General features: G+C 40.8%; 1 protein-coding gene across 2 annotated transcripts in view; it reads left to right on the top strand.

The window, feature by feature from the left end:
• Positions 1–2,579: 2,579 nt before the first annotated feature.
• hipk3b (homeodomain interacting protein kinase 3b) overlaps positions 2,580–12,862 on the top strand; it is a 40,204-nt gene continuing 29,921 nt past the window's right edge. The window contains exons 1-2 of one of the 2 annotated variants that reach the window (XM_083552850.1): positions 2,580–3,134; positions 10,271–11,507. In XM_083552850.1, coding sequence (XP_083408976.1) covers positions 10,273–11,507 — 1,235 coding nt within the window. In that variant the 5' untranslated portion in view covers positions 2,580–3,134; positions 10,271–10,272. The remainder of the gene's footprint in view (positions 3,135–10,270; positions 11,508–12,862) is intronic. The other variant, XM_083552849.1, reaches the window with a different exon arrangement.

The raw sequence follows: 12,862 nt of genomic DNA, 5'->3' as shown, positions 1-12,862 counted from the left end.
ACTAATCGAGATCAGAGCTGAGGGTGAAACCTGACTCGATGTGACTCACCTCAGTAATGATTGATGAGAACAGCTGGAGCTGCTGTAACGTTCATCACAGTAATGAAGTGAAATCTGATCCTCTGTGTTTATTACATGTTGAATAAGTAAAACTCTTTTTAAGAAACTTAAATACATGTTAATAGTTCAATATTCATCTTAATGGCGAATAATATTGGCTCTTAAATGTAATATAATAAAAACACACTTCAGGAATGAAAAATAGAACTTATATAAATCTAATAAATTGTTATTGATAATTAGCAGATATAAAATGATGGTGCGTGTTTACATCATACACACAAACTGATTCGGAGACCAAACACTGAAGTTGTAACAATAATATATTGGTATTGTACCTTTTTGTTTTCTTCTGCTGCTTCTTCTTTCAGCTTGGGCACCTACACATTCCCTTAAAACCGTCCACTCCAAACGTGTAAAGTCCAACTCAGTGAGTAGGAAGAGTCTTAAAAACATCTGGATCTGATTTGGAACGTTTATGATTAGTGTCCAAAATTTAAAAGCTGTGCATCCATAGATTTCCATAATCAAGAAAAGTTCAGATCCGTCAAATTCTTCCCTTTTGTGTGATTAGATAGATGGATGGATGGATGGATGAAGAGAGAGAGAGAGCGAGAGAGAGAGAGAGGGTTGGAGGATGTGGAGTTGGTGAAGCAGGAAGTGGATAGGATCAGTAAGGAGGAAGTGAGAGCAGCGATTAAGAGGATGAAGAATGGAAAGTCGGTTGGACCAGATGACATACCGGTAGAAGTATGGAGATGTTTAGGAGAGATGCAGTGGAGTTTTTAACCAGATTGTTCAACAAAATTTTGGAAGGTGAGAAGATGCCTGAGGAATGAAGAAGGAGTGTGCTGGTACTGATCTTTAAGAATAAGGGAGATGTGCAGACCTGCAGTAACTACAGGGGAATTAAGTTGATCAGTCACACCATGAAGTTCTGGGAAAGAGTAGTGGAAGCCAGGCTGAGAGAAGAGGTGACCACCTGTGAGCAGCAGTATGCCTTATTTGCTTTGAGAATGTTGATGGAGAAGTATAGAGAAGGTCAGAAAGAGTTGCATTGTATGTTTGTGGATTTAGAGAAAGCGTACGACAGGGTGGAGAGAGGAGTTGTGGTATTGTATGAGGAAGTCTGGTGTGTCAGAGAAGTATGTGAGGGTGGTGCAGGACATGTATGAGGACAGTGTGACAGTAGTGAAGTGTGCAGTAGGAACAACAGACTGGTTCAAGGTGGAGGTTGGACTGCATCAAGGATCGGCTCTGAGCCCTTTCCTGTTTGCAGTGGTGATGGACAGGCTGATGGACAAGGTCAGACAGGAGTCTCCATGGACTATGATGTTTGCCAATGATATTGTGATTTGTGGTAAGAGTAGGGAGCAGGTGGAGAAGAGCTTGGTGAGGTGGAGGTACACGCTGGAGAGAAGAGGAATGAAAGTAAGACAGAGTACATGTGTGTGAATGAGAGGGAGGGCAGTGGAGTGGTGCGGTTGCAGGGAAAAGAGGTGGAGAAGGTGGAGGAGTTCAGGCACCTGGGGTCAACAGTGCAAAGTAATGGAGAGTGTGTTAGAGAAGTGAAGAAAAGAGTGCAGTCAGGGTGGAGTGGGTGGAGAAGAGTGATAGGAGTGATTTGTAATAGAAGAGTATCTGTGAGAGTGAAAGGGAAAGTTTATAGGACTGTGATGAGACCTGAGATGTTGTATGGATTAGAGACAGTGGCATTGAGTAAAAGACAGGAGGTGGAGCTGGAGGTAGCAGAGCTGAAGATGTTGAGATGTTTGTTGGGAGTGACGCCGATGGACAGGATTAGAAATAAGTTTATTAGAGGGACAGCGCATGTAGGACGTTTTGGAGCCAAAGTGAGGGAGGTGTGATTGAGATGGTTTGGACATGTGCAGAGGAGGGACATGGGGTATATCAGTAGGAGAATGTTGAGGATGGAGCCACCAGGAAGGAGGAAAAGAGGAAGACCAAGGAGGAGGTTTATGGATGTGGTGAAGGAAGACATGCAGGTAGTTGGTGTGAAAGAGGCAGATGTAGAGGACGGGGGGGGATGGAGACAAATGATCCGCTGTGGCGGATGAGAAGAGAGAAGAGTTAGCGCAGTGTCACTGTATAAACACACTCCGTAACAGGAATATGATGTGTAGTGTGGTGTTTTGCACATGCGTGAAATCGTGGCGGATTCCTGGTGATCATCACGCTGGTGATATGGATTTGTTTTATGTGCGGCTTCAAACATTTCTCTTAAAAGGAGAAAATCCTGACAATTCCACATGAGTGACGGATGGAAGGAATGAAGACATAAAAGTGTACAGAAATAAGTAGAACATATCTTTAGAAAATGAAATAAATGTCAAACACACACACACACACACACACAATTTGATGTACTCTTTCATTTATTAAATTTTATTTTAAACAAGCAGGCATTTTATTTAAACTTGTTTACAGATGTGAACTGTTCAATGCCCACAAATGTTAATAATAAAAAATTACAAGAAATGTTATGTTGTGCATTTATTCTGCTGAACCGAATCGTGACATAAAACCGAAAAACATACCGAGTTGTGTGTACCGTTAAACCCCTAAAACACACTGTGTGTGTGTGTGTGTGTGTGTGTGTGATTAATCCGTGTTCGGTTGCTCAGGTCTGCAGTGTGTGACAAACTCCAAAACATTCGAGTCTGGCAGCTGAGAGTCGGTGGTGAAGATCAGCAGAAGGAGAAGGAAACCCGTGGATGAAGCGGAACTCGTTCCCCGGTTAAGAGAAGCGGGGGCTCCGCCGACACGCGGCACCGCGATGCCCCGGGACTGAGTGCGGTTCCTCTGATCGCTGACGTGCGTGATATATTCGTGCGCGCGCGCGTGTGAGTGAGTGAGTGTGTGTGTGTGTGCGCGTGTTCTGACATGCGGGAGACGGCGGCGAGCTCCTTCCTCTCTCCAGCCGCGCAGGACAAAGATGGCAGCAGCAGCAGTGCCCGCAGACGGTCCGCGCTCTGACTGCTGCTAGCCGCCCCCCGAGTGTGTACGATGTCTGGAGGAACACTGGAGCTCACCGACTCTCACTCCACGTGAAGGTAAGGACTCTACGGCTCGCGGCCTCGCGCCTCCGCCTGCCTCTCGGACCGCATCCGGTGATCCAGCGTCCGTCGGTCCTTCTTTTTTAATCCATACCTGTATTCTACAACCCCCGCCCCCTTGTACTATTATTAGCTAAAAAAAAGACAGGCCTTCTGCTTTGCCATTGGCGGGGAGAACTTCTTGCTTGACATGACGTAAGGACGCTGTAACGAATTAACCAATCACAGCAAAGGGGGCGGGAGTTACCGAAAACAGATGGGATAAGAACCTGATCACTCGCCGTCCAACTGTTTACCGTGCGAGCGAAAATGTTTGTTTTTATTTCTTTATACACGCATTTCTACAATCCCACGCACATATAACCGGATCACAGGGTTATAAATATACAGAATATTTACCCAACTTCGCTAAAGAAAAAACAAAACAACCCTAGCTAGCTTAGCTTCTAACTTCGCCGTCACCTAAAATGAAAAGTTCGCAGTAATATCACTCCGGTTTGGATTAAAATCAGATCTCGGATTAGGTTTTAATGACAAAAAATACTTTTATATAGCGATATAACGCATCCTATACCGTTTTAGCAGTGCACTTCATAAACTGTATCAGTCTAGTCGTTTCATTTGCAGCTTTGCCACGTGTCGTAAACTTGTTATAACGCGTTATACGGCGCGTTTATGCTCTATAATAACCCTATTCTCCACTGTGGTGAAGGGAAATTGGAAATAAATCGCTCCGAGTGTCGCCAGCGCTATTTATAACTAATCGCGGTTACACGTCTAATAACGTTTAAAGGGCACTAGAAAGGGCGCAGGAGTCAACGGTACTGTACACACTGTATGTAGGGGGCCTAAGTAGGGAGCGAGTGTTTATTGGGTGTTAAGGCGCCGTGCAGGTCCTATCATATCGAATTCTATATACACAGTTAAATCAAGCAGGCGTGTTGCCAGGTCTGTACTTTTTCGATAAAAAAAAAAGAATGAGAACGAGAAATCCAAAAAGTATTTTTACACACACACACACACACACATACATACATACACATACATATACATATACATATATATATATATATAAAAATAAAATAATTATTTTATTTAATATTTTTGAACAGCTTTTTGTAATATATCTGTAAAACAGGATTCATTGATTTTAACAGAAATTTTTTATCATTGATTTTTTTTATTTATAATTCAACGCATAATCGTTGCAATGGAAACGCATTAACATGTCGGTAATATGCATGTAATAAGTGTCACAGAGAAGATTCCTGAGTGATTTGTCACTCAGTCCGGACTGTATCGTGATAATAACAATAACTGTAATTAATCATTTCGTTCCTGTTCTGCAGAAAAGTTCATGTTGGTTCCAGAGAGAATTGAACAATGTCCATGCATTTAAGAGCACATATGAGATGATATATTTATATATTTTCAGCTTGAACGATGTAACAACAATATAGATTTACTGTTTAATAAGGAAAATATTTAATAGTTGTTATTTAAAGAGAAGGTTAGTCATCAAAATGACATTTGTTGTGCAAAAGAAATTGTATTGGGGATCATTTATTTATGATCTGGCAACCCAAATAGACCGTTTAATGAAAACTTGTTGACTTCTTGCTGACAGGAACGTTGTGTTTGTGTCTGACACACACACACACACACACACACACACACACACACACAGAGCCATTAAGAATGATTTCATTCACTGACAATAAACTGCAGCTTGAGTCATGTGATAATCATCTGTCTGTCTCGTCTGTCTTTCTGTCTCGTCTGTCTGTCTGTCCCTGTCTGTCTGTCTGTCTGTCTGTCTGTCTGTCTGTCTGTCTGTTTGTCTGCCTGTCTTTCTGTCTCTGTCTGTATGTCTGTCTGCCTGCCTGCCTGCCTGCCTGTCTGTCTGTCTGTCTGCCTGCCTGTTTGTCTGTTTGTCTGCCTGTCTTTCTGTCTCTCTCTCTCTGTCTGTTTGTCTATCTGTCTCTCTGTTTATTTATTAATTGATTAATGATTGATTGGAACACAGGTCACATTTTTTTTTCACCTCATTAACTTTCTTTATAAGTTAATTAGTTAATAATTAAAGAGATCAGTAAGTAACCTGTAGCCGGCAACTTCCTGTTTATAAATATTACACTTACTGATTTTGACTTTGCGCCTTTGTGAATAAATGATTTTGTGTAACTTTAGTTCACATAATGAACTTTTGAGAAGTTTTAAGTATGTACACACACACACACACACACACACACACACACACACACACACACACACAAATGTTATGGCATTTATTATTGTAATCCCCCAGTGCATATCAAAAGAAAAAATAACTTCCTGTTGACTTTCCAGGAAATTGACAGTTGCCATAAATCTAAACTCATTAAACATGTTTATACTGAATATTTATATAGTTTACAAGATATTTCTGTTCGTTTTAAAATGTAAAAATAGTAAAAAAAAAAACAATAATAGTGTTTTTTTTTTTCACTTTATAATATCTATTGAAAAATGTATTAGAATAAAATTTACAATTTTTAAAATTTATACAAATCTAAAAATAAATAACGTTCCCCGTCAGTGGCTGCGTTTCGAGTTCATGATCGAAGTTCATATCGTTTTACATTTTCATCTCTGAGATCCAGAGCAGCTCATATCTCGAACAGGACTCCGAACCGCACTTTTTGAAGACACACAGAAGAAGGTTCCTCACGTGCTCCTCCTTTAGTTTGTCACATGAGCGCTCCGATCCAAATCGGATCTAATCAGGACCGTTAAAAGTCACGGGATGTGAGAACAGAGTGCTCTCTCTGACGGGGGAGAATCAGACCACGTTCACGAGACGCCGCTAAAACTCGTCATGATCATGGACTACGTGTTACAGATGCTGCAGGGCCGAGAGGCGGAGCTTAACGAGTAAACGTGTTCGGCTGAAGGAACAGAGCGAATAAAATTATTTTGTTACTAAATAGTTCTCAGTGAGAAAATGATTTTTTTTCGATCCCTCAAAACCCCAAGGCCGTTGTGTTGACAAATCTGTCAGTGTGAACAGTCTTGTGTTGTTGTGTTTTTGACCCCAGGACACATAGATGTAGACCTCCGGAGGTGAAAACCTGGTAGAAATGCTGTTCGAGTGTTTTATATAACACCATTGTGTGTAGGAGCGCATCAGCCGCTAGCGCTCCAGCGGTCATTATTTTTGTGACATCATGATTTAAAGTGTTTTATTTATTTATTTTTTTTCAACACTGACTATTTCTCTACCTGGATTCACCTGCTCATCATCAGCAATCAATCATTTTCTTATTATAAACGTCACACTTTATCGCTGCCTTCATTTTTTTCCGATTTAGAAGAATGCAAAGAAAATGTCTCCAGCAGCTGGAAAGTTCCTACTCAAGAAGAACCATGTCCTCAAAATCACATAGTAACTGTGAAGTTCACTGCTTTATAAAAATAACAAAAAAATCTAAAATTGAATTCAGCTCGACGCCAACAAAAGACGAACAACGAGGTCTGATCCGTGTTCATGTTGAAGTAATGAGTAACTAGCAGATCGTGGGCCGGATCGGAGAATTCATTCTGCTTCTTCTGTAAAAGATTCATTTATGTAAATGAATTGGTTAGACACCACATCGAAGCAGCGGCTAAGCTACAGGAGCACGAGAGCTTTGAAATCCTCTGTAGTCTAAATAATGACCACGTGTCGTGTTTAAAAAAATTAATAAATAGAATTTTTGAGATGAGAAAAAAAATTGGGAATAACAAGAATAAATAAATCCCTCAGAAACAGTTCCTTTATAACTACAGTACAGACCAAAAGTTTGGACACACCTTCTCATTCAAAGAGTTTTCTTTGTTTTCATGACTATGAAAATTGTAGATTCACACTGAAGGCATCAAAACTATGAATGAACACATGTGGAATTATATATGGAATTATATACATAACAAAAAAGTGTGAAACAACTGAAAAATGTCATATTGTAGGTTCTTCAAAGTAGCCACCTTTTGCTATGATTACTGCTTTGCACACTCTTGGCATTCTCTTGATGAGCTTCAAGAGGTAGTCACCTGAAATGGTCTTCCAACAGTCTTGAAGGAGTTCCCCAAGAGATGCTTGGCACTTGTTGGCCCTTTTGCCTTCACTCTGCGGTCCAGCTCACCCCTAAACCATCTCGATTGGGTTCAGGTCCGGTGACTGTGGAAGCCAGGTCATCTGGCGCAGCACCCCATCACTCTCCTTCTTGGTCAAATAGCCCTTGATGCCTTCAGTGTGACTCTACAATTTACATAGTCATTTTCGAAGTCATTTTCAAACTCTTTGAATGAGAAGGTGTGTCCAAACTTTCGGTCTGTACTGTATAAACTAATCAGCAATGTTAAAACGTGTCTGACGTGAGTGTTTATTCATGTTGCTGGCTTATCCAGATGTTTTTATAAAAATGCAGTCCAATCATTTTGTACTAATAGCTAGCCAGCTAGCATGAATGCTAGTAACCTATCAGTGTGAATTTGTCGTGGTGTATATTTACTGCCTTTTCCATAGAGAATAAATATCTTCTCAATAAAAGCTCAACAGCTGCTTGTGTGTGGAGACGAAACAGGAAGTTCTGCGGCCTGTACGGTTCAAAGCTGACACGGCTGAGAAATCGTAAACAATCACTGTTTTCTCTCCTCTCAGAGAAGAAACAATATCAAACGCTCGCTGACTTTTACTGACACTGTTATGAGGCTGGCTGAGGAATTGATCATTTTAAACCCCCTCGAGATGGTCGAAACTGGGAATAGAGCATCGTGGTGCTGCTTTAGAAAATCGTAAATGTATTAAATGACCATTGGAGACGGACACTAAGACAACCAGAGACGACCTCAAGCCGAGCAAGAACTGATTTCTTTTTAAAGATAAATCTGTCCAGCCCAATAGTCTGCTTCTGGAACCATTTCTTGGTGCTCAGGAAGTTTTCCATCCATTTTAATTTCATTACTGATCCACTGTGGCGATCCCTAAGAAGACGACTTTCAGGAATATATGGGAATTTTATGGACATTAATGGGAATAAACTGGGAATTTACAAAATTTCAGGTTAACCAATAACTTAAATGTAGTTGAGAAATAAATTTTGCAGGATAATTTTGGTATAAACATCCAGATTTACTGCAGTTTCAGTTGAACATTTACCAATCGCATAACACGCATTTGCGACGACCAAAATCGCACTCGTGTTGCCACGGTAACACTGCGATGAAATCGGGAGGCGGAGAATAAACAAACTTGCGGTCCGCCACTAAATATGTTCAGGAGCAACATCGGTTTAGAACTGAAAGTCCTGTACTGAAAAAGTGGTTACACCTCTACTATTTTGTAAGTTGATGGTCCCTTATAGATACAGGAACATTGACTCGATGGTGGTCAGGGTTTGACATGAACAAAAGAAATCTCTCCTGAATCACATGGGCTCAAGATGTTCTCATATTAAAATTCCACCTTGTTTAGCAATGGGCACCAGTGAGATTGCTGGTAGAAATGTATATGTCATATAAATACACACACACACACACACACACACACACACACATGTGATCACCTGGGATTATCACCAACAACCTTCAAGATGATCTTTATTAGAGTCGATTGAATCATGGAGGTCTGAGATTTTAGTGTGAGGGTAAAAGATGAAAGATCTCAAAATGTTTACTTTTTATATTCAATCCCTGAAAAACCGCTTGTTCCACCATAACAATGTGACGCCATTCTGCTTACCAGGTGTAGGGAGCGGCCTGACCGAGGGAGGTGAAGTTCAGGGTATGACCTACTCACATCTAACCGCTAATGGCTTGTTGTTCTGGCTATGATGACATGCACCAATGTTATACTGGACTACAATGGAGAAGCTTTTTGAAAAAGGTCTTTTGAGTTTCTGAGATTTTTAACAGTCATCTAAAGTTGTAGGAGGTTCTCAAGGCTAGAGCAGAACCTTCCCAATAGTGTGTCAATGATTACTGCATTAAACCACTGTTTTGTTAGACTACAGTCTCAGTTGGCCTCGGATTGTTTTTTAGAAGTAATGCTAACAAGAACTTGGACAGACAAAACAATTAGCCGTCACTCCTCTTTCGTCATTCCTTTGTATAAAGGAAACATTTAAAGAAAAGTGAGGAACATCTTTCAAACATGGTTTCCCTCTATGATGCTATGGATTCCTATCAAATATCGTCAAATATCAAGTCAAATCTCGTACTTTTTACTACAATTCGTGAAATCAGTTGTTCCTTTTTATTTACGAGGATAAAAACGTAACTGGTGAAACACGCAGCGAGTCACCAATCAGGATCGAGCGCACGCTCTGTTTTACACGTGTTCTGATCGGCGCTCGGTGCATCTACTGATCACCAACATACAGTTCAGCATCAGTTCAACATCAAGCAGAACATTTAGAGAGGAATAAATGATGAAGAAACTACAGACTCGAACTCACCACAACACACGTGACCTCATTTACACTTTTTATTAAAGAAGGTTTTGTGTTCATGATAATTGTAATAAAAATCAATCAGTGTTTGAGTCATTAATATCATTCTATTAATAGATCAGTGTGCTGAGAGTCACATTCGAGTCTTTACACATAAACTGAGGTGATTAAGTGAAGAATCTTGTGATAAAAATCATAATAGGAACAGTATAATTATAATAAATTACTATTTTGGATAATTAAGTACATTTGAAGGAAATTTATTTTGAAATTTTACTCATGTTCAAAAGGACACGTTAACTTTTACTGGAGTCACATTTTACAGAGTATCTCTACTTTAACTCTACATGGTTTGTGTACTTCGTTCACCACTCCCATGGTCTAACTTCTGACAACCCAAAGGAAACCAGGTAGTACCTCTGAGATGTAGAACGATAAGAGCACTTTGGGGAACTATAGAGTTAATTGGTTTAACTAAGGTCAAGCATACGTGTGAATGAATATGTGCATTGGTTTTCCATCTAGGATGTATTTTCACTAATCTACCTCCTTGCTAAACCCGGGTAAGGGGTTACTATATTTCGAGTAAAATGTTTCCGCTTCGTTATTTATGTAATGTTTTACTGGCCCATGTTACTTACTCGTTTTATTTTCTTTCCCCAGGTATGGCCTCACAAGTCTTGGTCTACCCACCACATGTTTATCAAACTCAGACAAGTGCCTTTTGCAGTGTGAAGAAACTCAAAGTTGAACCCAACAACTGTGTTTACCATGAGAGGGCCTTCTCACTGACTTTTTTGAATGGTAAAACCCTTGGCATCGGACAGCCAACAAAATTTGTACCGACGTACAAGACACGGGACTTTGCCGGGTGCAGACGGCGTGGGGATTTTCCAGTACAGACTGTCGCTGTACAAGGTGTACAACGACAACCAGCCTGTGCAGCAGCACATCACCAGGAAAGAGGTGTCCCGTTACAGGGCAAAGAGCCGAAACATCTGGAAAAATCCAGGAGCAGCAGTGGAGCTACAGGGACATCTGGAGGGCTCAAGGGCGAGCACAACGGGAGTGGTGGGGGAGAAGGAGTTGCCGGTGGAGGGGACGACGAGGACAAGGGGGAAGACGACTGTAGTTCTGACTTGGCAGGCAGTTCCCAGCGATGTGGTTTGAAACGTAAGAGCGAGGAGCTGGAGAACCAGGGAAACGCCATGCAGATAGTGGAGGACCTGTCAATGTTGCCTGCAATGTTGCAAACAAACGTAGGGAATCCACCAGTTGGGGTTCCGGCAGCTGTAGCAGCGGGGCCGGTAAAGCAAGGAGGTGGAACTGGCAGCGGGGACGGTGATTACCAGCTGGTACAACACGAGGTGCTTTGTTCAATGAAGAACACCTATGAGGTGCTGGACTTCCTTGGCCGTGGTACCTTTGGTCAGGTGGTCAAATGCTGGAAACGAGGCACCAGCGAGGTGGTGGCGGTAAAGATCCTGAAAAATCACCCGTCCTATGCGCGCCAGGGCCAGATCGAGGTTGGGATCTTGGCCCGGCTGAGCGGAGAGAACGCGGAAGAGCATAACCTGGTGCGGGCTTTCGAGTGCTTCCAGCACCGTAACCATACCTGCCTTGTGTTTGAGATGCTTGAGCAGAACCTATATGATTTCCTCAAGCAGAACAAATTTAGCCCGCTGCCTCTAAAAATAATACGACCCATTCTTCAGCAGGTCGCTACTGCGCTGAGGAAGTTAAAGGCCATGGGTCTGATCCATGCTGATCTGAAACCTGAGAACATTATGCTTGTGGATCCAGTCCGGCAGCCGTACCGGGTAAAAGTCATAGACTTCGGTTCCGCCAGCCACGTGTCCAAAGCCGTTTGTTCTACGTACCTTCAGTCACGGTACTACAGGTATGTATGCAAGTTTAATGCTTTGGCTTTTGGTTTCCGAGTTCTGTGTTAAAATGTTCTCTTGTTTGATTTAGCCAACACTTGATGAGTTTTTACGCGTTCATCAAATGCTACAGTTTTGCAAATTTTCAGATGTTGATAGATCTTGTTTCAGTTGTAACAAGCTGGATTTTATAAGAGAAACAATAATTTAGTCTGGTCTATAGACTCCATTTCAACCACTGTCTTATTTTTTTCTTTTTCCCCAATAAGTCGTCATATTTTTTCTTTTCGTAGCATCATTTCCTCGAGTAACAGTTTTGATTGTATGTCAGGTTAATGCATTGCATCAAATGCTTTTGTTTTGCAGATTACATTTATTTTTATTTTTTTTTATGTATTCCCAGAGTTACGATGGTTTGACTTACTATTTTTTTGCGATTTTATAAATTAAATTAAATTAAATACAATTATTAACAAATTACAGTACATCATCCTATACTGATCTCCATTCTTTAAGACTCCTGGGTGGGCTAGACCATGTCTTGACTTACTATACTTTCAAGTTACGCCGATTTTCCATCGTTAGTCGGGGGCTACCTGTATATTGTTTTAATTGTAACAAAGCTAATTTTGAGAAGTTAGTTTTTACAACTGAGAAGCAATCGTACAGTCTGGTCTATAGACTTTATTTGAACCTCTATCTTCTGTTCTCCCCCCCCCCCCCCCCCAATTAATCGTCGTAAGTTGTCTTTACGTAGCATGGATTCCTCGAGTATGCACAAAGTTTTATGCTACATAGCATAATCTGAAGCCTAGCCCTTCTGTACAGTAATAACACACATTAACAGTTTTGAGTTTCTCTCTGTTTTTAATCAGGTCAAATAACATTTGAGGTCTTGTTTAAAAAAAAAAAATGCTGGAAAGGAAATGTCATCTATGACAAACATCCTGTCTATTCAGGAACCGCATACCAGTTGTGTAAAACAGTGTAACTGCCAGGAGGAGGGGATTTATAGTCGGTTAGTATGGGAAAGGAAGCTGTGTTTCTGAAAACATGCTTTAGGACAATAGCTCTTTTTTTGTTTAAAGTAAAGAATATGCAATAACTGTTGGGAAGGAAGAGAATTTGATGAAAGAATCTTGAGCACGGGTTTGTAATTGATGATAATCAATTACATTTATTTTCCACTTATTGATTTCAGTGCCATATTGTGTGTCTGATTTATAGAGTTGAATCCAAAGGTTTGCATTTCTATGACAAAAAAAAAAAAAAAACGGGTGGAGATTTTTCATTCGTAGCAACAAAACTATTTGTGTGTTTGTTTCCATATTGTATAAAAAGGTTAGAAGGTTGAAGTTTTTCCGTCTGAATG

Source organism: Silurus aristotelis (genome assembly GCF_946808225.1).
Source record: "Silurus aristotelis genome assembly, chromosome: 10".
Classification (NCBI taxonomy): domain Eukaryota; kingdom Metazoa; phylum Chordata; class Actinopteri; order Siluriformes; family Siluridae; genus Silurus; species Silurus aristotelis.
The sequence above is the reverse complement of the archived record's forward strand: the minus strand, read 5'-3'. Positions and strand labels throughout refer to the sequence as shown.